Below are 23,267 nucleotides of genomic sequence, written 5' to 3'. Positions count from 1 at the left end.
TGGCTTTCAGAGATACTTGATCGATAGCTCCTTCCTCCCACTCCCCCCGCTCCCCCAATCCCCACATGCATTTTTCATGCTAACCCCTCCTGGGCAAAGGCTGTCTGCGCAGGAAAAGAAACAGAAAAAACCACAAAACACAACAAACCGCAACGAAAATCTACGTTTGTTTCTCTGGTCCCCGGAGATTGTTGTAGTTTAAGGGCCAATCTATAGATTCAGGGCTGGGAATATCTTTGCTCCATGAACAAAGAGGGATGAAAAAGCTCCCCGGGGCTTTTCTCAACCTTTTTAAGGTTGGCCCAGAGCTGGAAAAGGCTCTGTACAGTGAGGGGTCTAATGGTGCAACACTGCCTGGGCAAACTGGGGAGGCTGGAAAGGGGAGCTGGGCTCCTCTGCAGCTCTTCCTGGGGTCTCAGCTGGGATGCTGTGAGTAGTAATGGGGGGCCCTCCCTGGGGTACAAAGGGTCTCCAGGGCTCCTTGTACAGCTGAAAGTCAACCCACGCATGCAGAGCTGGGTCCAGGGTGATCCCAGGCTACAGTGGCTGGGAAAGCTGGTGGATCCCTGGGCTGATCCTGCCTGGCCCCCGGGAAGAGCTCAGATGAAGGTTTGGGTATTTCTCAGAGTTAGGGGAAAACACTTGCAGGGTTTTAGCAGAGGGCAGTTTTCAGGGTGAATCTCCTTTTTCGGTCTCCTGTTGTCAGTGAGGGGTGCTCCCTTTTTTGCTCCCCACTTTTGGGCGGCAGCAGTAAGACCCGGCAGCACTGCTCGGTCCATGCTTCCCCGGCGCTGGAATGCTCCCGTGACTCTCCTTCCCATCCGCGGCGCCTGCCCAGCCTGCGCAGGGAAGCTGCGAGCTGACCTGACCGTGTGTCTGTGCTGAAGGACCGACCCTGGGTGAGGTTCCCGGGATCCCTCCAGAGCCACAGTCCCCGCTGCATCCCTGGCACCCCACTCCAGGCACAGCAGCGACTGCTGCAGCCCCGTTCCCTCGGGAGCGTGTCGGTGCCTGTGACACCCGGGGCCAGACCCACCTCCTCCGGGATTGTAGCAAGGTGATTCCAGCAGCATCCCAAAATTCCCATTATTTCCCCGTGAAGCCGATGGCACACGGCTCACCCCGCCCTGCAGCGGTTTCTCCGTGAAGAGCCCGGGCGGCGTGGGCAGCGTGCGGGCAGGCACAGAGCATCCTCCCCGCAGCGCTCCCACCGCCCCCGGGACCGGGCGCCGGGGACGCGGCCGCACCGAGACGGCGTGTCCGGGGTCCAGCGCACGGGAGCGCTTCCCGTCTGACGGCGAAAGGGCACGGGCCAGAAATAGAAGGGGGAGGAGGACGCCGTGACCTTTCCAGGAGCAGGTGACGAATAAAACTTTCCGGCTACCTGTAGGAAGGCGCAGGGCAAGCTCCGTTATCGGCTCATCAAAGGACGACGTCCCCTGTGAGCAGGACAGCCACAGCCACGGCGCCCGGGGGGAGTCCTGGGATGAGCCTGCCGGTGCCTGGCTCCAGCGGGTGTAGGGCTCCAGACACGCGGTGGGCTCCGGCGGCGGGCGGGAGCTCTCAGGATGCTCCTGGAGCTGAGCAGGGAAGGAAGACAGGATGGTGGCTGCCACCAGCGCGAGCAGGAGGGCAGAGACATCTCTCTGCTAACAGGCTCCCGGAAGTCCTTTGGCTGCTCCCCTTGGGACACCCAGGAGGGGATGGGATGTCCCCATGCTCAGCCATGCGCTCAGTGCAAGGGGGTCCGGCTTCGAGACACCCCCAAAGACCCGCCCGGGATCCACCTCTGCGCCCCAGGGCACACGCAGAGGCAGCAGGGACTGGGATGGTGCAGCCAGCCGGGGCGGCCGGGGTGCACACTGTCCCCACTGAAGGGCTCAGGAATGTCCCCGCAAGCCCCACAGCAGCAGACCCCGGGAGGAACCTGCGGGGGGCTGCCCCCATCCCTTCCTCTTCCCCCCTCCGGGACGCAGTGGCATCCACCCGGCCGGAGCGAGGCAGCCGTGCTGCCCCCACCCCAGTTGTCCCCCTGCTCACTGACCCGGGCGGGGGGATGGCAGCCGGCTCCCCCCGGCCCCCTCCTCGCAGATGGCGTGGGCAGCCAGCACAGGTGGCCCTGTGCCACGGCAGATTGGGGCCGGCTGCTTGCGGAGTGCCCGGGAAGGGCTGTGTCCCTGCCGCGCTTCGGGGACGGGAGCAGAGCCAGGGCCCCCTCATGGCACAGGGGGTGCGGAGCCGAGGGGGTGCCCACAGTGCTGTGCCCAGTGCTGGACCCAGCGCTTCAGCACTGACGCCAGAGCCCTGTAAGATAATATACCGAGGACATGGACGGGCGACAGGGAGCTGGTGGGTCAGGTGTGAGGGGGGACACAGGGTCTCCTCTCTTGGCTCCAAAGAGATGAGCTGGCCCACAGCATCAGGAGGTTTTGGAAGGGTCCGATTTTAAGGAATTGCATTAAACAATGCCATGCAGGGACAGCCCGATGCAGATGTCTGGACTGGATCCAACATCTTGTGAGGAGATTTTCAGGATTCAGCTTCCCACAGTCCTTCCAGCCAGGGCAAAACCCTGGTGGGTGCCAGAAGCCCCAGCTGGGTGGTCGGGGACTCACTTCTAGGAGAAAAGGACCTGCAAGAGGAGAGGGGAAGCACCCAAGCTCCGAATCACCCCCACGTGTGGCTCCTGTCTCTCTCCACGGGTGATGGTGCTCAGCCCACACAGGGCACGAGCTCCAAGGTGGGCACGACCTGGCAGTGATGGTATCGGCTCCAGGGTGGGCGCAGGGTGGGCATGACGGTGGGGCTGTCCCAGCTCGAGGGGACCCATCCCGTGGCATAGAGGGGGATCTTGTGCTGGAGATGTGGTGCAGGAGCTGTCAGGGCAAGGGCTGGTGGCTGGAGCAGGTAAATCATTAATGCCGGAGAAAACCAGGCTGGCATCCTGCCCATCACTCGTCGATAGGAAAAGTTGATGTTGGAAGGGGAATTTTCACATATAACCTTCCCCTCCCTTCTCTGCCTTCCCTCCGGGGGCAGAGGGTTGGAGCAAGGAGCCAGCCCGGAGCCACGCACGCACCCAGCCCCAAACCAGCCTCTTGCCGAGCACGTTCTCTTCCAGCCCAGCTGGTTTTGCTCCCAGCCTGCTCCGTCTGTGCACATTAAAGCTTTTTCTAGGTCTGAACTGCTTTTGGCAAGCCAGGCTCCTGTTGGTCCCCACCACCCTCCCCATGGCTGCTCCCCCCGATCCTCTCCCCGTCTGGCTCCCGCTCCCCCTCCCCGGTCGAAGCCCTGCCAGGGACATGGCAAATCAGCGCGAAGCCTGCGGGGCAAATCGGTACAAATGAGACCAAGCAAGAGGGTGGGGAGGGACGGCGAGGGGGGGGCGATGACTCCTGGGTTGGCGCTTCTGTTCCCGAGTTTGATGTTTCCTGCAAACAACCCTGTAAATGCTCAGGAGTGGCTTCGGACATCACCTGCCCCCCGCCTCGGCGGGGTTTGGGGACGCTGGGTCCCAGACGGGGGGGACAGCCCTCGCCCCGCTCCCACAGCCTCCCCGCAGCCTCCCGGCCCTGAGCAGGCACCCAGCCGGGACGGGGGCCGAGCTGTAAGTCCTGACATTTCAATCTGTTTTGGGGATGGACGGGGTGCGCGGAGGGTGGAAGGTGCTGGAGGCAGCAGAGGGGCTCACTGCGGGTCTGGGCAGGGAACAAAACCCACCTGAGACCTGGAGCGGAAAACATCCCCCTGTTAAAAGCTGCCTGCTCCTGCCAGTTTTGCACTCTCCCAAATAAATTCCCGGGCATCTGGCGGTGCCAAGGGAAGCCCTGCGCCACGCCACGGGCAGGGGCTCTGCCGGGAGCAGCAGCCGGTACCCGGAGCGGGGATGTGCGAACCCGCTGGGGGCAGCGAGGCGACTGTTCCCAAGGGATGCTCTCCGATCCCGCTCTCCGGTCTCTTTGCAAGCCGTGTAACTCCTGATTATTAAAGGCGCTCGGCACCGGGGAGGTCATATGGGGCCTTTCTGCTTGGGTTGCTCTCCTAATGACACGTCCGACTGCCTTCACCGGGGATCTGCTCACGCGAGTCCCTGACAATAGAAAGTTTGTGGAGGATTTTGGATGCTTTCCCCGTGACCGTGTGGTGGTTGCAGAGGTTTCACTGTTTCCCTACTGAAAAATGAAAGGATACATCGGAAAAAGGGAACCAGCCTGGGAGGACACAGAGGGCAGGTTAATTTTAACGTATTTACCTCTCCACATTTGTGTAATAATCAAAAAGATCAATGGTTTTCTGCAGGTTTGGAGATGTGATGAGTATTTGCAGTTGTGGAAAAATAAAAACCAGGGGAAGGGGGGAAATTTGACAGTAAGGCAGTATTATCCTTGTTATCCATATTTTTATTTTCCCTCTAAATCCTTCTTAAAGGAAGTGGAAACTAAACTGAGCTGTTGAATTGCCAGAGGAGGTGAGTTACTGAGATGCTTAATGGTATCAGCTAGGAATATACTTCCTGACGCCAGGGAATGCGTGTTGGTAGGAATTTTGACAATTAAATCATAAGGTCACATAACAAGGAACAGCTCACAGCAGTCAGGGGCTTCTTAAAAAAAGGTAAGGAAATCAGTGAGGCCCAGCTGTGCATCAGGGTGGTGGCAAATCCTGGGACTGGCACGGGGAGAAGTTTTTGGCATCCAGTGGATGCTGCTGCCCTGCTCTCACTCCTCCTCCATGGCGAGGATTTGAGTTCCCCTCTGTGAAAACCTGGGACAGGAGGATGCGGATGTGTCACCCCTCATTCCCTTAGGTCTTCTCACCCTTTCCTGGAGATCCCAATACATTTCAGAGCGCTGCCCCACCCAGATGCAGTGGGGGGACCCCGGCTGAGAGGGGGGATGCAGAAAAAACCCCCTTCCTGCACAGGCATCTCGGGGACTGTCACAGCAGCTGCTCCCGGCACCGTGCGGGCAGCCGGGCCCCGCAGGAATGCGGCTGCACGGCCATTCCACCTCGTCCTGCGGCACGGCACAGGTTAACGAGCTGCATCCCCGCTTCCTGCACCAGCTAATAACATCCCTGCCTCCTCCCGGTGGCTTTGCCTCGGGCCCTTGTTACTCCTCCTGGTCATCCCTTGGCCAGTACGGACCTCGCTGGGCAATTTGGTGGCCAAGTGCTACCTGCCCGCTCGGCGTCCCTGCCTCCACTCACAGCAACATCCCTCGGCTCCCCTCCCCACGCTGCAGCCCAGGCACTGCCCACGGTGCGGGGCCAGGGGCTGAGCAGCTCAGCCCATTTTTGGGGTGCAATGGAGCTGGAAACACAGAGAGGATCCCAGCAGGCAGCATCACCCTTGATCTGCATTAAAAGCACAACCAAACACTGTCACCAAGTACCAGGCAGAAGGCAGAGAGGTGCCTGCTGCCCACAGGTCAGCCCACGGCACTGCAGAGGTTCCTGCCCAAGAATAAATGAGTATTTTGAGACTAAAAATGTGTTTTGGAGAGAAATCTGCCTGCAATGAGGTGTGATGTGCTCAGGGTGTGATGTGCTCAGGGTGTGATGTGCTGCCTGGTGTGCTCCAGGTCCCTGCGGAGCAGCCTCCTCCCTCCTCTCTGCTGGGATCCAGGTATCCCCCAGGAACAACCTGAGTTCCTCTCCTGAAGGGTTTATGGGTGTCCCAATGGGCTGGCCCTGATCCACGGTGTCCCATCCCTGTGAGAAGGTTTCTGCCTAGCAGAGCTCCTCCACATTCCCTGGAGTCCATCCCAGCTAGCTTTTCTGCTCTGCAATTTCCCTGCTGCTCCCAAGCTGCCCCAACCAGCGCTGGACCGTCTCCCCTGTAGGTTTTTATTTAGCAGGTGGAATTGTTTGTGCTCCCCTAAGGATGGGGAGGGAGAAGCAGCAGATGTTCCTACTTAGGACCATTTTGAAATGGGTTTTACAGTGGGCTGGATTTCATAGATGTGGTCACGGATCTGCACTGGTGTCACTGCCAGGTCAGCATATCAAGCCCCCCCTCCCCAGTTTATTTTTGGCTTTAACCTTAAACCAAGTCCTTCCAAGGACCAAGGTGGCAATTCCTTGGTAGCTGGTTAGACCTTGTCATGATTTAAATGGCTCCATCCTAAAATTGCTGGCTGGAGGCAGTGCTGGGAGCCGGCAGGCAGGAGCAGGGATAAGCCCACGTCCTCCTGGCTGGGGCCTCAGCATTGCAACAGCCCCCCTTTTCTAGTGGTAGTTGAAATCATTGCCCCATCTTGGCCATGTTTTGGCTAAAAAGAGACCTGTCCTGTAACTCAGGGGATGTGGATCTTTGGGGGTTAGCCTGGGAGAACAACATCCCAGACAAGAAAAAGAAGGGGTGTGCAGCAAGGTCTGTTCCCTGTGATCTGTGGTCCCCTTTCCTGCTCTCCCCTGCCCACCTGAGCTGGCAGGAGAGTCCATCAGGAGGGAGGCAGTGACTCAGGGTGCCTGCTGGCAGGTCTGTATCCTGAGGGTGTACTGAGGAAAGCTCTTCAGCTGCGTGGGGTGATCCCAAATGACGGCTGGGTGGCTGCCACCAGCAATGCTCTGCTTTGCAAGCCCCTGAGGACACTGACCCAACTCAGAAAGTCCCAAGAGGGCGAGGTGTGGGACAGCCAAGCAATCCCTGGTCACTGCTAGCTCCACCCCAGTCTCTGCTGAGATGTGCAGAGGTCCCCGCAGGGACACAACAGCCCCTGGCCCTGCAGCACCCACGGCTCAGACCCATCAGGGAGCACCCAGAGTGAGCCAGACATAATCTTGGTCTCTGGGACAGCTGTGAACCCTCCTTGAAGTTCTTTCCACCTTCAAGGGTAGCAAGAAGGTGCCAGGGTGAATTTACTGGGAGGAAATCTTGCCAGAGCAGCACGACTGCCCACTGTGAGGAGAGGACTGGCTGCCGGGACAGGGGAGGGAGAGAAAGGGATCCTGTTTAAGTGACCTTAGCACGGCCCCTGACATGGCCTGCTGCAGTGTCCTCATGGCCAAGCTGGAAATGTAAAGACAAGGTGGGTCAAGAACTGGTGGGACTGCCAGGCTCAAAGGGCTGTGCAAGGTGCAGCTCCCAGCTGGAGAAAGGGAATGGCAAAGTCCCACAGCTGGGATGCAGTAACCCCCTGCAGCAGGGCATGTCCTGGCAAATGGGCTAAAAAGCAGCTTTGCAGGAAAGGAGCCACATCCAAGACAAAAACAGAGCCAGAATCTTAACTGCCAGGAGCTGGATTGAGAGAGGAGAGGGTGGGAAAGGCTCTGAAGATAGCAGGAAGAATGGAGACAGGGAAGGGTGAGGGAAATGCTTGGGATGTCCTTGTGAGAAGCTCCTCTCCTGTAGCAAAGGATAAGTGAGGACACAGCGATGGACACATCCAGGAGCAGGAGAGGGCTGGGCTGCAAGGCAGGAGGGGGCCAGGCAGAGGAGGGGTGAAGACTCCCTGTTCCTGTCCCCAGAGGATCTTGGGTGGATCTGAACTGCAAGAAGGTGAATTTTCTGGGGGGGAAGATGGAGAGTGATTTGGTGGAGCAGCAAATACCGGAACAGCAGATGGGAGAGAGCTCGGGATGTGAGCAAGGCCGTATCAATATGAGAGCCTTTGGCCACCTTCAGTGTGTCTTAGGAGACACAAAAAGAGCTGGGCTCTGCCAAGCCAGGAGAAGCAAAGCAGAGATCTCCTTCCTTTTTTATCATTCCCATCCCCAGGGCATTTACGGACCGTGAACAGTCCAAGGATAAATGGACAGTGAAGAGGAGAACATTTGTATTATGAGGAACTGGGCTGTAGAAGTTTAGGGAGCCTCAGGGAGCCTTCAGGCTGGTCAAGGGGTGACTAAATGCACCTCATTGTATGACAGAGCTCATTGCTTTGCAGGGGAGGTGGCAGAGGAGGTGGAATCTTGTCCATATCTGCACTGGGGATCTGTGCTTGTGTGGGCAGGTAGATGATCTAACCTCTGTGTCCACACTGAGGACACTGATGTGGCTTGGTCTGTGCTGGGTGGGAGAAGTGGATTGTGGTAATCAGAGCAGAGCTAAGCCCCACACTGCCCTTCTTGGACTGCTGCTGGTGTGCCACAGCACACACAGGGGACACATGCTGGTGACCAGAAAGGGCTTCTGGAGATTGCCACCATCCCCAGAGGTCCTCCAGATGGAAGGCTGGAAGGCAACCTCCCAGTGCAGGCACCCACAGGCAGTGGGATCCATCCTCGGCTGTCACCAGCAGGAGAAGGAGAAACTTGTAAGTGGGGAAAGGAATTCCAGAGGTCATAGAAACTGGAAGAAGCTATGGAATTTTTTTCTGGAAACAGGAAAGGCCTGCACATTACAGGCATGACACAGACTTTAGCACAAAGGATGGCTGCACCTACATTCCTCTTCCAGCTACACACAGTTAAGCTGCCCAAGTCCTCTCCAGCTGTCCATCATCTTCCCATGCTCACCATGGAGATGGGAAGGACACCACCTCCTCTGCACACCCCTGGCTGCCAACCACACTGCTGATCCTCCTGAGTGGCACAGACACCTTCCCCTCTACCCAGCTGCACATTTTCATTTGGAGACTGACGATGTCTTCACAAATTTGGAGATCATTTTGCCATTGAGCTGCTGACTCCACGGCTGGGAGCCTGTGGTCTCCTGAGGCTCCATTAGCAGGTAGAGAGGAGGTGGAGGAAGATGTAGGAAGCTCCCACAGTGGGGCCAAGGCAGAAGCTTTGCGGGTGGTTGATATAATGTGGAGAGACAGTCTTACATCGCCTCACCAGGAACTGCCTCTTCCCCCGAAGGGTTCGCAGCAGGAAAGGCTGTGGGAGGAAAGCCTTTTGCGGTGGAGGACCCTCACGTCTCTGGAGAGTAGCCTGGAGGCTGTGACGGCCTGATCTCATCTCTCAAGGAGCCTGTGAGTTGTGCTGTGAGTGTCACAGGCAGACGATGATGACTCCAGCCCATTGCCACTTGGTTGAATGCTTTTCACGGGGCGTTGGGGTTGCCACAGGGAGACTTCAGGCCAACTTTTTGTGGGTGGAGGCTGGAGGAGAGGTCAGAGACATAGCCACACTTCTTGAGCAAGTGCACAAAGGGGAGAAGATTTGACCCAAAATGAGGGAAAACTTTACATGTGGAGGTGCTGTGACTCCAGCACATGGCAGGGAGTAAGTTCATCTGGCTGAAGGACACCCCAAGGCCGGGCAGGAGATGCCAGACAACCTGCACATCCAAAGGCAGCAATGCTCACAAAGATGGACCCACCCCATGTCTGGGCTGGGTTTTGGGTCTCACCTAAATCCACCTGTGAAGAGAGCTAAGCTTCCCCAACCAGACACTCCAGATCCCTCCAAAGGCTGGAAACCCAAAGGCTGGGAATCCAAACGCTGTCATATTTGTAGACCATGACTGTGACTTGGTCTCGCCCCTGGGATGTGAAGCACATGGCTTGGTGAGCCCCCATATGGAGACACAGAAGTGGTGATGAAGAACCCTCCAAGCAGCAGAGCCACCCTGAGCTACAGGACGTAGGTCACAGCCTCTGGCCTTGCACATGAAGGCGTGGTGGGTGGGCAGACATGGAAAGACTGGCTGTTTGGAGGAGACAGGAAACCCCAGCTCTTCCGAAGATGTGGTTTTGGGAAGAGAAGAAATTTCGGTGCAACAATTGAGATCAAGCTGGAGGAAGGCACAGCTCGAGGTGGGAATAGTTTCAAAGCTGCTGATGTAGGGAGCCAGAGGCAGAGGTGGTGGGATGGCCTCACACAGTCACTCACAGCGGCTGTACAGGGCGAGGCTGGGGAGGTGCAGAGCTCCCAGCCCCACCAGCCACGCTTCCCTCCTCTTGCCGAGTGCCTGCTGCTTTACCATGGCCAATTGCCTTCATCCCAGCTCCGATAAACGCTTAAAAGCTCAAATCACACAACCCCAGGCTATGAAAACGAAAAGGGACCCGATAGCCGCTAATAGCCGAGCAGCCCCTGCGGCAAAAGCGTGTAGTGTAGGGAAAATGGTTTGCATTGATCAGTGGCTCCCGCCCCACGCGCTCCCCTCCCGCGGCTCTGCCCGGCTGCTCCAGCCACGGAGCTGGGGAAAACGGGATAAAACCCCACGGGAATTTCCAGAAAGGCAGAGTCCGGGTAATGGCAGGAGCAGGATGGTTTGTGGGGTTGGTGTGAGATCCCATCAAAGGGCCATCCTTCTGCTCCACACCGTCCTGTCCTGGCACAGTCACCAGGGCAGTGCATCCCTGGATGACAAACAGCAATGCCAGGGCCACACAGACTGCAGTGATGCTGAGCCCTACGAAATGAGGGGCCTGGATGGCCTGGAAGGAAGCAACTGGTGGATGTAGGAGCAGGGAAGAGTTGTCCCTGTGGTTGGTGCTGGGTGTGCAGGGCACCACCAATGAAATCCCACCCGTGGAAGGTAGGACCTGCATGTAAGAGACCACAGGAATCCTCAGCTGCAGGACGAGGTGCAAGGCAGGAGGTTCATCACAACAACACCGAGGAGAAGAACTTCAGTGCCTTACTTGAGCCCATTCCTCCGTGCCATGTCCTACAGCCATCTGGGAAAGCTTGAGGGCAGCCAATTTCTATGGGAGCGTTGCAGCTCCCTGGCAGCCTCCCAGTCAGCACTGGAGCACTTGGAGGTCAGAAGCAAAGAAAGGACATCAGTTTGAGAGATGGGGTCTTTGTTCCAGCCAGAAAAGCTCTTGAGAGTCTGCAAAAGCAGATCAGGGCAAGTTCACATGCCCACCTACAGGTGGAGAGGGTTTGTATTGCTACAGGAAACCCACTGGACTGAGCCCCTTCCGGCAAGTGGCTACCACACACCAGGAGCAGGCTTAGGGAAGGGGGTGGGATCTGGAAGAGTTTGGCCCCGTGTCCAGCTTCAGCCTGGAAAGGAGAAGGTGAAGCAGGGGTGTGGTGGTGAACCATGTGTCTGGAGGGTGGACAGGGACTGTAGTTGCTGCTTCTACCAGTCAAAGAATTGGGGGGCATCAAATGAGACTTGTGGGGACAAGCTGGAGGATGAAGCTCTGGGTGGTGTGCCAAGAACTCCCTGCTGCAGGATGCTTCAGGGGCTGAACGCTTCCACAGCTTCCAGAGAAGCTCCTGCAGATTCAGAGTGGGGATGTACATCCTGTGGGCTGCATCCAGCGGCACCCGGTCTGCTGGGATGGCTGATGGGTTCGGAAAATTGGAGCAGTACCATAGATGATTGTCCTACATCCTGGAAATCGAGTTTTGGCTGTTATTAGAGACATGAGCCGGACGGACAACTGAGGTGCTGTAGCTCAGCTGCCCCAAAGGCTGCGTGCCCTTCCCTGTATCCCTGCGCCTGGAGACCAGGCTGGGATTTTTTAACTACTGGAGCACCAGGGACTGCAGATCTCTTCCCTGGGCATCTCTCTCTTCTTCCTTCCCTTTGTCTCTCCCTCTCTTTCTCCTCCCCTTGCCACTCGGCTCCCTCCATCGGAGCGTGCCCCTCTCCCCTCGGCGGTCCCGGGGAGGAGAGCGGGGATGCTGCAATTCCCAGGCACAGGTGCGCGGTCCCCGCCGCGCGCTGCCCCCAGGCACGGCCCCCGCCGCCGCAGCTGACAGCCCACTGGAAATAATGTGTTGTGGCAGAGAGAGACTCAGCAGACCACGAAGATCTGCTGGTGCGGGAACTGCTCAGCAACCAGGAGCCACAACGCCTGTCTCCCGGCTCCGCAGGGCCTGAGCCGGCTCTGGGGATGCCTCCGCTCCTCCGGAGCCCGCCTGGCTCACACGCAGGGCACTTCCCCGCTCTCTCCCATTCTTTCTCTTTGCTCTTTCCTCTTTTTTCCTCCCTTGCTGCTCCTCTCCGCAGCGCGGAGGATGTGGAAGCAGCCAAGCTGCCTGTCCCTACACGGGACATCTCTCTGCCATCCTCTGCACCACCGGGCACAGGAGGGGAACAAACGGCTCTTGCAGCAGCCTTGGAGGAGGAGGATCAGGTGTGCAGGAACGGAACAACCAGTTCCAGTCTTCCAGCAAAGATTTAATCTGCCTCTGGCATATAAACAGCAAATGTTTGTTCAACTGACCTGCAAACAAGCGACGTGCATCGCAGCGGGGCCGAGGCGCCCAGCTCCCCGCTCGGCCACCCTTGGTTTCTTGCCCTCTAGCAGGGTGACACGGGGCAGGGGACCAGGGACAAGCAGGTCCGGGATGCTCGGGGCACCCCAGGCTCAGTGGCTGCAGCCAGGGAGTGATGCTCAGAGGGGCCCCATCCTGCCCAGCTGCTGCTGCATCCCTTCTGCTCCCCTGGGCAGCGCAGCGTGTGCGGAGCTCTCACGGCTCACAGGCGTGACGCACACCCAGCGTGGCTGAGGGCTGAAGGACGAGCGTGTCCCCGCGGGCAGGCGGGCAGGCTGGGAGTGCTGAGGTGAACCTCCAGGCGGGAGGCCCCGAGCTCTGCCCACACATCCCACTGCGATGGGAGAAATCAGCCTGGGCTGCTGCGGGTCAGGGCTGCACCCCGGGGCTCCCCTGCACATCCCAGTTCGGATTCGTTACAAGAGGACATTTTTGCCTATTTTCTGCATGAGCAGATCTTAGTGGCAGGGTCGACTACCAGCTCAGCCCACAACGTGGGCATGCAGGGGGCTGTCCCCCAGCCCTGCCTGCAGCTCAGCGTGCCCCTGGGGAAGCCACAGCACGGCTCATTCCCTGTCCCCATGGCAGGTGGGAGATACTCTGCTGTTTGATGTCAAGCCTCAGAAAGAAATTTGAAAGGGTTCTGTGCAGGTAATTCTATCACACAAACACTCTCACCATGCTCCCAGGGGAAGGGGATGTCCCTGGTGCCCACAGTGAGGAGAGGGGGTACCAGAGCATGGGAGCATCCTTCAGCCCAGCACAGCCACTGCCTGGGCATGGGGCTGGAGGGACTGCCCCCAGGGCCACTGGTATTGCAGGCTGCAGCCAGAACATCCCTGTGTACCTGGAGCAAGATGATCAGGGAAAAAAGCACGGGGCCTTGGGGCTGCAGGGTGAGAGGTCAGCCCCAGGGGTGTGGGCTCACCGAGGGGAGCAGCAGGAATGCCATCCAGCTGTGGGAGGTGGGCACTATCACGGGGCCATGTGGCAATCCATCCTCTGGTGTGGTGCTGCTGCAGGAGCCCCTTCCCTGCCCATCCCACTCTGATCCCAGCCCCTCGGCACTGCTGTGCCCATCCCCCTGGCCTGGGAGCTGCAGTGCTCCCCCCCAGCCCTCAGGGAAGCCCCCCAGACCAGTGCAGAAAGATGTGGGCTATGGCTGGGCACATTCCAGGCTGCTGGGGAGCAGGGCCCAGTGCAGGGGCTGTCAGGCTCTTGAGCCACTGCCTGGACCTCCCCCTGGCAATTCCTTGTCCCAGCTGCCCAAAGCTGCAGAGATACACGCTGTTTCCCTTCCGATCCCCCAAATCTTGTCTCCTTCTTCCCAGAAGCCAGGGAGCAGATTTTTTCCCCAAATGGCTGCAGCTGCCACTTTGGTCCCAATCTGGAGCTGCTTCTGGCCTTCTTTCTGGGCTCTGCAATCCCACACCAGCCTGGCTGCAGGGTCTCTGGGGCAGAGCTCTGCCCTGGGACCTGATGCATGGGGGAAGGGTTTGGGCCCCTGAGAAATGAGCCCCAGACATACAGAATGAGCCAAATTCGCTGCTCTTCCCAGGAGAAGCTGGCAAGACCCTCCAGAGCAAAGCAGCATCTGGAGGAGTGACCCAGGCGTTTGCATCGGTGTCCCGTGACTGCTCGGCCATCTGTGAAGGAGCCCAGTTTCATGACCGTGGAGCCTGTGCAGGTCTGGCTCCTCTGGGAGATGAGGAGTGGGGGGCTGTGCCCCCTGGCCACTCTCAGAGTTGGTGGGGGCCAGGCTGTGGAACAGGCATGACACTGTTGTCCCCAGGTTGTGGTTGTGTCCAGGAGGTTGTGGTGGGAAGCACAGAGGGGGCAGCCCAGTGCCAGGGTCCTGCGGGGGATTATTGCCTGGACATTTTGATCTCAGCACCACCTGGAAGTGGGGGAGGTGTAGTTTAGCCTGGATTGGTTTTCCAGGCCAGATTATCCCTGTTCTGTTACAGGACAGTGTCAATCCCACAGGCCAGGGAGGCAGGACTGCTTTTCCAGCAGTCACACCAGGTTACAGGCTCAGTCCACAGCCTCTCCCACCCAGTCCATCCATCCCACCGCCCTCTTTGCACGGGATCACACATTCACAGGCAGGGTTGCAGGTACCTGAACTTAGCCCAGCTCTGCAGCAGCTTTGGTGCCAGTGCTTTGGAATACCTCAGTTGGCTCTGGCACTGCAGTACCCCAGGAGATGGCAAAGCCAAATGGGTCTGTGCCCAGCACGGTATTGGGGCTGCTGACTCTTTTCTCTTTTATTCCCTGCCCTCAGCAGGGAAATGGTCCCTGAGCTGGGCTGGGGCTGCCCCAGAGAGGCTCTGGCTGGCCAGGAAGGTCACCTGGGCACCTCAATGTCAGTTTGAGGTGGTTTAGCTCCAACGGCTTTAATAGTGTTTGTTTTCCTTTTCCTCTGGAGTGGCTTGAGAGAAGAGGGTCGATAATGGGATCAGCACATACAGGCATACCTGCTGGGTTTGGGCAAAAATTCCATCACTGGCCTGGGTTTAAATCTCAAACCTGGGAGCTCCAGACTGAGGTCCCCAAAGCTCCACTCTCTGGGGCCAGGAGGTGCTCACAGAGCAGAGCCATCTCCCTGGGAGCTGCAGGCACAGCTCACCACCTCCATGCTGTCCTTCTTCCAGGGCACACTGTGCTTCCCGGAGAGGTGTGGGAAGATTCACCTGCTGTGCCCCTCCATTCCCACCAGGAGCCATCTCCAGGCAGCCTCCACCATGTCCAAGGACGACGTGGGCTGCAAGCTGACCTCAGTCTACAAGCACAAGGAGAGGAAGCCGAAGAAGCCTCACTACATCCCGAGGCCATGGGGCAAACCCTACAACTACAAATGCTTCCAGTGTCCCTTCACCTGCATGGAGAAGTCCCACCTCTACAACCACATGAAGTACAGCCTGTGCAAGAACTCCCTGTCCCTCCTCATCGAGTCTGACTGGCCCTACAAGAAGGGCAACCTGCTGCACCCGGAGCTGCGGCTGCTGCACACGGAGAGCTCCCGCCTGCGCGGACGGCGGGACGAGCAGGACGCCTGCGACTCCTCGGCCACCCCGGGAGGCTCCATCCGGACCAAGCAGGTCTCCAGCAGGGATGGCCACGAGGACAAGCCAATGACAGGGGTGGAGATCCTGCCTGCTGAAGGGGCTGGTGAGGAAGGTGGCCAGTTCCAGGAGGAGGAAGAGGATGTTGCTGGCCTGCTGAGGGAGTTGGATGCGGGGGAGAAGAAAGAGAGAAATGAAGAGCCAGGTTGCCAAGGTGACCCAGCTGAACCAGAAGTGAACACTTTGGTCTTCGGCTTCAAGAACAAGAGGGACAACAAGCCTTGCAAGGAAGCGGAGCCCGACTTCATCATCACGGATGTCTTCTCCCTCAAGAACCATGTCATGAAGAGCAGGGAAATGGCCTCCCCTGACCTAGATGCTAAGCCAAAGCATTGCAAAGTGCCAAAGAAATGCCTGGCCAGCGGTGGGATTTTGATGGAGCAGTGGAAACTGGTGGCAAATGGGCAAAGGAGAAACACGCCTGAGGTCTCCCCACCTTGTACCGACAGCAATATCATTCCGTGCTACCCCCCTCCAGCCTACAGTGACTACCACGAACCTCAGGGCCTGAACCTCTCGCTGCTGGGTATTAACTACCCTTTGAACCCCAGTCTCTTCTCCTACCTGAGCCCCACCATGGCCAACAGCACGACAACACACCCTCACTTGGCTCAGCTGCCCTTCCTGGCCTCCACAGCCCAGCTGATGCACCCCCATGCCTCCCACTTCCAGCCTCTGCAGAGCCCTGAGCGCTCAGCCTTCCTCCCCCGCTTCTACTACCCGCTGCTCTTCGAGCACACCTTCGGCTCCACGGAGAGCAAGATGCCCTCCAGCAAGCCAGACCCCCAGCAGCTGGTGGGCTCAGTCATGCCCACACCACCCCAAACCAAACCTTCCAGTGAGCCAAACAAAGCCGGGCTGCTGAAGGTTCCTGTGCTGAAGACAGGTTTTCCTTGGTCCAAAGGTGTGCGGGAGGAGCCAGGCTCTGAGCTCGGCCATTCTGCCATGCTGGGGCAGGAAGAAGAGGGAAAATGGCTGTCCCAGGAGAAGGAGAGCAACCCAGCTTTGGGGCTCAGCAACCTACGCAAGAAGTCAGCCACTGACATCTACCAAACCGTGGTGGGGGTGAAGGATGGCGCTTTCACCCATGGCAGTGTCAGGAAGACAGAGTTGCCAGTGGTGACCTGTCTGGAGACGAGCAGCCCTCCGGGAAACCCCTTGAAGAGGAAGTTCCCTGCCAATGGGCTGGATTTGCTAGGACCTGAAAGGATAATGCCTGGGAAGCTCAGCTACCAGAGCAGGTAAGGTGCCTGAGATCTCTCTGCCTCTTCCTCACTTCATGTTGACCTTGTTTATCTCCATATCCTGTTCTGTTCCCCGCCACTGATCCATGGGATGAGCCCCAGGGAGCTGAGCACTCTTCAGGCTGGTGGTCCACACCAGTGCCCACCCAAGCAGAGCTCCCTGCCCTCCAGGGCCTCCAAAGTTCCCAGGTGCCTCCAAGCACCTGGGCTATGTCACACACACTGTCGCTTGCCTTCCCCTGATCTATATAGAGCCAGAGGTGATGTGGTGTCTGTGTGGGGTGGACCTGTGCTCCCCAGGCACCAGGAAAGTGCCTCTCGTGTCCCCAGATATCCCAGGTTTGCTGGAACAATTGTTGTCTATTTTTAAACATACACATTTGCATTCCTTTGATTCACCTTCTGCTTTCAAAGCCCAGAAGGAGGGTCACGTTCCCAAACATTTCCTTTTACCTGGGGCTAGAAATGTGCACAGCTCCTTTAAACAGAATTTCAGTTCCTCCCCTGGTTGTGCAAGTCCAGCTGTGGCTCCAAGAAAAATGTCACAGTAAACCCACTGCTTTGACACCCAGAGGAGCTTTCTCTGGAGAAGATCTCTGTGGTTTTCTATCTCCAGCTGCCCTTTCCATGCTCTCAGGCTGGCTGGACAGATTCCCTCCAATTAGGCCTTCAGGACTGTGGGATGGTCATTTCCATCAACATTCTCCAGTGCTCCAAGAAGAGGGGAAATCCAGGCTTGGCTAGCTGAGGTGGGATCAGCACCATCTCCCCAGACTGGCCTCTCCCTTTGTCGGTGCCATGAAATAGTGTGTCAGGATCCATCCTCTGGGAGAACAGTGCCAGGAGCAGGTCCAGCCAGGGCTCTGCCTGCTCTGACCAAAGCCCTTCCTGGAAGGGTCTCATGCTGGCAGCAGCCAGTGGAGGAAGCCTGGCTAGATCTGGTAGTGCTGGCCCTGGACATAAGCCTGAGGATTTTCCTGTCTTTTTCCCTACTGATTGTATCCACTTCTTCTCTGCAGTGGTTCAAGGGCCAACCCTGGCCACATCCCCAAGGCCCTGGACCACTGGCACTCGGATGTCCTCACAGGCCAGCCTGAGGAACCAGAGAGGGGCAATGACACAGAAGTCCTTCCCTCTGTGGGTGCTGCCATGGACCATGGCTTCTGCAAGCAGAGCAGACTCCAAGAGACTTCTGCCACCATGGCAGGCTCTGAGGCCACAACTGTGCTAATCGGGGACCTGTCCAAAACCCTGGAGGAGTACCAAGAGGTGGAGAAGAAACTGTCTGATCTGGCAAAGGAGGACACCCCTGGGCAAAAAGAGCTGAGGGACCAGCTGGTCAAAATCCGAAGGGAGCTCTACCACATCCACCAGGCACTGGAGAAAGCCACCAAACCCCACGAGGGGCCGCTGGATCTGTCGGTGAAGAGATCCTCAGAAGGTCTGGAGAAGGTCCAGCAGGCCAAGAAGGAGCCCTGCAATGTGAGCCTGGGAAGTGAGAAGCTTCACGGCAAAGACCAAGGGCCCCTCAGCAAATGTCCGGCCACCGGAGAGGCTGGAGATGGGGAGGGGCTGCCCAACTGCCTCCTCGAGGCCGAGAACAAAACCATTGACCTGCTGATCAAGATGAGCCGCTCCGAGAGCCTGCGGGCGGCCTCCTCCGAGGCCCCTCTGGGCGCCGTGATCAAGGCCGAGGTGCTGCCCCTCACCGTGCCCCTGGAGCTGCGCCACGTCATGGAGCCCTACTACAGCCGGACCACCAAGTGCGAGGCAGACTCCAGCGTCCTGCTCTGCTCCGACGGCAGATCCAGCAGCACGCAGGGCCCGCAGCTCCCGGCCAGCGCCGAGGATGGGCCCCTGGGCTGCCGGGCCATGCAGCGCTCCCTGTCCTGCAGCCTCCCCAGCGACACCGATGCCGTGTGTGTCCACAGCCCTCTGCATGCTGACCCCTAAGTCCACCTTGCTCAAAAGCTCCTGGATCTCACTGACCACCTCATGCTTCACCTTCCCAGTGTCCCACCTCTCCACTCCTCCTTTTCCCCATGGATGAAAGTGCCACCACTGCCTGGCTGGGACCACATTGTGTGGGGTTCCAGCAGCTCCCCCAGCTGAATCCACAAGGTGTAAAAATCCAGTCCCTGTGCTCCCCAGTGTGTCACGGACAGTGCTGCTGGGCTCTGCATGCTCCCAGCCTCAGCACCCCAGTCCTGGAATTCCCTTCAAAAGGGGAGTCACCAGCAGGCACCAAGAGAAAACTGCTAAAAGCAGCAAGAGAAAACGGCCAAAAGCACCAAGCTTTCATCAAAAGGCTCACCCAGCCCTCTCATCAGGGACACTCAGGGACATTTGCAACCCAGTTCCCACAATCTGTGGACAGGGGAGGGACTACAGAGGGCCAAGCCTTGGTCCAGGTTGTGCTCAAACAGACCACGGCTGTCACCTTGTAGAGAGCAAGGACACTGTGGCTTCATCCCACGGAGGCTGGAGGGTCACAGCTGGGAACAAGATGCGCAGCTGGATTGACCCAGAGGCCAAGAGTTTTCTGCACTGTGGAGACAAGAACATCCCACCAGTCACAATGACAAGTGTGACACAGGAGCCACCTTGCCAGCTCCACACCTGGGCCCTGAGCTCTCTTGCCAGGGCCATTTGCCACATGTAGGGAATGCTGGGCTGTGGGGACTTGTTCCTGTCCACTGACCATCCAGTGTCCAGCCCCTCCTTTTGCCTTCACACAGAAAGAACCTTCCCTCCCTCTCTGCCCATGCAGACACGATGCATGTTCCTCACCGAGGCCCCGATCCTGCAGAGTTCAGCTCCCAGGAGCTCCTGCCCACTACTCCTAATCCCCCAAACGCTGGCACTTGGGGCAGCAAAATGCGTGAGATGATGCTGCCATGAACCACAGAGCTCAAGAGACACAGATCCCAAAAAACACAATGAAGGGACAAACTTGGCCCATCCCAGGCTGGAACAATGCCAAGCAACCACCCCTGAGCCAGAGCACTGGAGATCAAACCACTCAGGCAGGTGCCTGCTGCTTGTGGGATCAGCACTGGCCTTTCCAAAAGGCCACGTTCTCCTGTGTTCACTGGGGGCTCCTGACTCTGTTGGGCAGACTGGGACCCACTGCAGGGCAGTCACACATCCCTGTCCCCACCACCCTTCTGAGGAGCATCTTCTCTGGCTCAGGATGCCCTCATGCTTGGGCCAGGAATTCTTAGAGTCCCTCCCTGTAGTGCTCTCCTAGAAAAGCATTTCCTCTCCCACCCACACTTCGTGTTCAGACACAGTGGGGTGTTCTGTTAGCACCCAGGGCCTTCACCACCACCTCGGTGGCTTGTTCCTTGACATGGGAAGTGCTGGGATGGGGGCCAGGAAGGCAGGACAAAGAGGACAGTGGCAAAGCCACAAATAAGGGACCTACACAGCACATCCCAGGAGCTTTACACGCTTTGGGCCCAAAGAGGACAATTCCACCGTGGTGGCTGAAGAAGGCAAGGCCCCACGTGGGACCTGGGACTCCCGGGTGCTTTGATGGACCCAGACTATAGGAAGAGTTGGCTCTTCTCACCTGATTGCTCTCTGGACAAAGCTTCCACCTCATCAAAGGGGTTTATTTCTCACTGCAAGAATTTGCTTAGGGCGCAGGGGCCTGTGGGGTTATTGGTCTGTTCTCTCCGGAGGAAAGTTTGGGGTGGCGGGGAGTGGGACATTCAGAAGGAGAGATGCTCAGCTCAGCAGTGTAACCCTTTTGAGCCAGCTCCAGATCTTCCTGATGGGCCATGTCCTGCTGCTTTCCGCATGGCCTTGGTCCCACAAGGGAAGGTGGGAAGACCCCACTAGAACAGACCCCAGAACCTGGGTGGAAGTTCCTCAGTCCCAGAGCCCAGGGAGGTGGCATTGCCCAGCCTTTCTGGGTGTGAATTGTGCTGTCATCTGGATGCCAGAACACCATCAGCACAGCAGACCCTCCACATCAAGCACCTTGCTCACATCACCCACTCCCAACAGCCTCCCAGTCTCCCTCCAGCCTCTTCTTCCATCCTGTGCCCCTCTGTCACCCCATGCCCTGCTGTCATCTCCTCTCCCCAGCTCCCTCGCTGCCCTGGCAGCCCCTAACCCCCCTGCCAGCACCTCCCTGTTCCCATATCTCAGGGCTCCCTACTCTCCTCCCTCACTATCTCTTCTTCCATGCCTGGACCTTCACCCCAGTCACAGCAGGAAACCCACAGGCACAGCCAGGAAGTTGGAGTCCCATTCCCGTGATGTCCTTCCCTGCCCACCCAGCCTTTACCTCCTCTGAGGAACAACGAGTCATGTAGGTCCTTCTGCCTATCTGGAAACAGCATCTCCTCCCAGTTCCAAGCATCGGCACGTATTTTTTAGCAGATCCCATCTGAACGTGGGCACCTTGGAGGTCCAGGACACCAGAGGGGTAGCTGAGCTCTGGGACCATCAGCCCTGAGTTTCAGCAGGAGATCCATGCCCAGCCCACGAGGCAGTGCTGCCTTTCACCCCTTTTTAGCTGAGATGTTGCCTGCACACTGTCACCTCTCTGTCCCCAGCCCCTGACATCCTGCTGCCAGAGCTGGGATGCTGCCCTGCTTTGTGGTGCCCATGCTGTGAGCTGGGCACCTCCCATGAGTAGAGCTGGTGCTAGCCCTCCCTGTGCCACTCACTGTGTCCTTCACCTCTGCAGACAGCTGGGGGGGGGCAAGTGGAAGCTGGGAGCTGATCACATAGTATTTATTGTTCACAGTTTTACGAATGTACAAAACAAAAACCAAACCATTAAAGGGAAAACCCCTGAGCAGGAGTTGCTGCTGGCTGCTTTGTTCTTTCCTGGGAGCTCTGCCTGCTCCAGCTGGACCCTGCAGCAGTCCCATGCCACAGCTCCTGTCACAGAGCCTCTGTTTTTGAGGTGCCAGGTGAGCCACCAGCAGGATGTGGCCAGATGTTGACACTGGCTGAGTGTGGTCTGTGTTCACGTGGGTGGGGTTTGACTCTTTCATTCTGCTGGATCAACACCAGGATCCCACTGGCTTGCCCTGAGCTGGGGAGAGGAGCTGCCCACTGTGTCTGACAGCAGAAGTCAGGTTGAGAAATGTCCTCACAGAAGCCATGAGGGTCCTAATTCATAGAATCCCAAAATTCCGGAATGGTTTGAGTTGGAAGGAACCTTAAACTTCATTTATTTCCACCCCCTGCCATGAACAGGGACACCTTTCACTATCCCAGGTTGCTCCAAGCCCCGTCCAACCTGGCCTTGGACGCTTCCAGGGATCTAGGGGCAACCTGTGCCCAGCTTCTCTGGGCAGCCTGTGCCAGGGCTTTACCACCCTCTCACAGAAGAATTCCTTCCTAACCTGTAATCTAAACCTACTCTCTTTCAATTTGAAGTCATTCCCCTTGTCCTGGGACGACACTGCTTGCTCCTGCTGAAGTCCCTGCACACACACACACACGGCCTTTTCCTCCCTTCTCCTTTACAGTCCACCACGGCTGGACCCTGGGACCACAACACCAGACCCCGAGTTCTGGTGCAGGGAAGATCAGAGAGAAGGTGCAGGGTCATATCCCGTGTCCCCAGTGCCACCCTGTCCCTCAGCCTTTGCACATTGTCCTCAGGGGTGCTGGTGGCACCCCCACAGAGGGGATTGCTCCCCTCTCTGCCCTGCCATGGCTGTCCAAGGCAGTTCCCTTCCCAGGGACTCCTGCCTGCAGGCCACCAGGGAGGTGGCTGAGCTGGTGGCACCATTCCAGTTGAAAAGATGAAAGCATTTACCCTTACATTTAAATAATGGATGGGAGTTGAACTACTGGGGTGGCTTATCCAGGCTGCAATCTGCACCCTCAGGGCCCTCAGCCCACTCCAGCACAGGACCCATTACACAGCTATTTGGTCACCCTAAAGGCATCTGATAGGGAGCCATTACCCACCCTTTACACACAGTCCCACCAGATAGCCATCGCTCTTGGCCATGGTTGACCACACTCCCCCTACTTGCATGTCCCCCCCGTTTTCCTGCCATCCAAGCCCACTCCCAATCAGCAGATGGAGGACCCAGCCAAATCCCTCCCCTGCCCTGATGAGGCAGCAGCTCCCCTGCTCCTGGGGCTGGGGGGATGTGGGGTCACAGCAGGTCCCTGGCACAGCCCAGAGCCCAGCAGCTCCTGGTCAATGGAGCTGCACAACTTTTATGGGTTTCTAACCCCAGGTGGGTGCAGCTGCTCCTGCTCAAGTATTCCTTCTCCTCTGGCTTCAAGAGCAATGGAGAGCTTGGGGATTGGGAGAGAGGGAAGTTTCCTAATAAACAAACCCTAAGGGAAGGCTTATCTCGGGCAAGGCAGTGGAAGGAACCAGATTCCAAGGCTCCTTGTAAAAGAGGAGGTTGTTACACTTCCCATCCCATTGGCACAAGGATGTGGCCCCAGGGAAGCTGGGAGTGGAGGACATGGAGGGTGGGTTTGCTGCATCCCCAACCAGTTTTCCAGCCCCTGGTTATGAGCTCTGGCTGGATGCCCTGCCAGGGTCAACAGCAAGGGGAGACAGTGCAGGGGCAAACCAGACACCCTGGGACACAGGGATGGGACCAGAGCTCCTGGGGAAGGGTGGCAGGATGTTGTGTCAGGCTGCTCATTGTGAGCAGGGCAGCCCTGAGCATGAGGTGGGAACATCCCAGAGACCCCTGAAAATGCTGTGTCCCCAGATTTCCCTGGCTTGGTGGCAAAGGGCCAGGGACAAAATCTGGGGGTGGATCCC

At 57.9% G+C, this 23,267-nt stretch overlaps 1 protein-coding gene across 1 annotated transcript; it reads left to right on the top strand.

Annotated features, from left to right (window-relative positions):
• The first annotated feature begins 3,388 nt into the window (after window positions 1-3,388).
• Window positions 3,389-21,314, top strand: PRR35 (proline rich 35). Its single transcript, XM_069030251.1, has 3 exons — window positions 3,389-3,607; window positions 14,787-16,498; window positions 17,521-21,314. Exons 1-3 carry the CDS (start codon window positions 3,389-3,391, stop codon window positions 18,452-18,454), a joined length of 2,865 nt encoding a protein of 954 aa, XP_068886352.1. The 3' UTR covers window positions 18,455-21,314.
• The last annotated feature ends 1,953 nt before the right edge of the window (window positions 21,315-23,267 follow it).

The sequence above is a fragment of the Aphelocoma coerulescens genome, chromosome 14 (genome assembly GCF_041296385.1).
Source record: "Aphelocoma coerulescens isolate FSJ_1873_10779 chromosome 14, UR_Acoe_1.0, whole genome shotgun sequence".
Classification (NCBI taxonomy): domain Eukaryota; kingdom Metazoa; phylum Chordata; class Aves; order Passeriformes; family Corvidae; genus Aphelocoma; species Aphelocoma coerulescens.
Note: the sequence above shows the minus strand (reverse complement) of the source record. Positions and strands in the feature narration are given on the sequence as shown.

What these genes read in the sequence shown, in the direction of transcription:
- PRR35 (XM_069030251.1), top strand. Translation starts at nt 3,389, where the DNA reads ATGACTCCTGGGTTGGCGCTTCTGTTCCCGAGTTTGATGTTTCCTGCA. An exon ending in GCCGGGACGGGGGCCGAGCT is followed by an intron (nt 3,608 to 14,786) that starts GTAAGTCCTGAC and finishes TCCTTCTTCCAG; the next exon opens with GGCACACTGTGCTTCCCGGA. An exon ending in AAGCTCAGCTACCAGAGCAG is followed by an intron (nt 16,499 to 17,520) that starts GTAAGGTGCCTG and finishes TCTTCTCTGCAG; the next exon opens with TGGTTCAAGGGCCAACCCTG.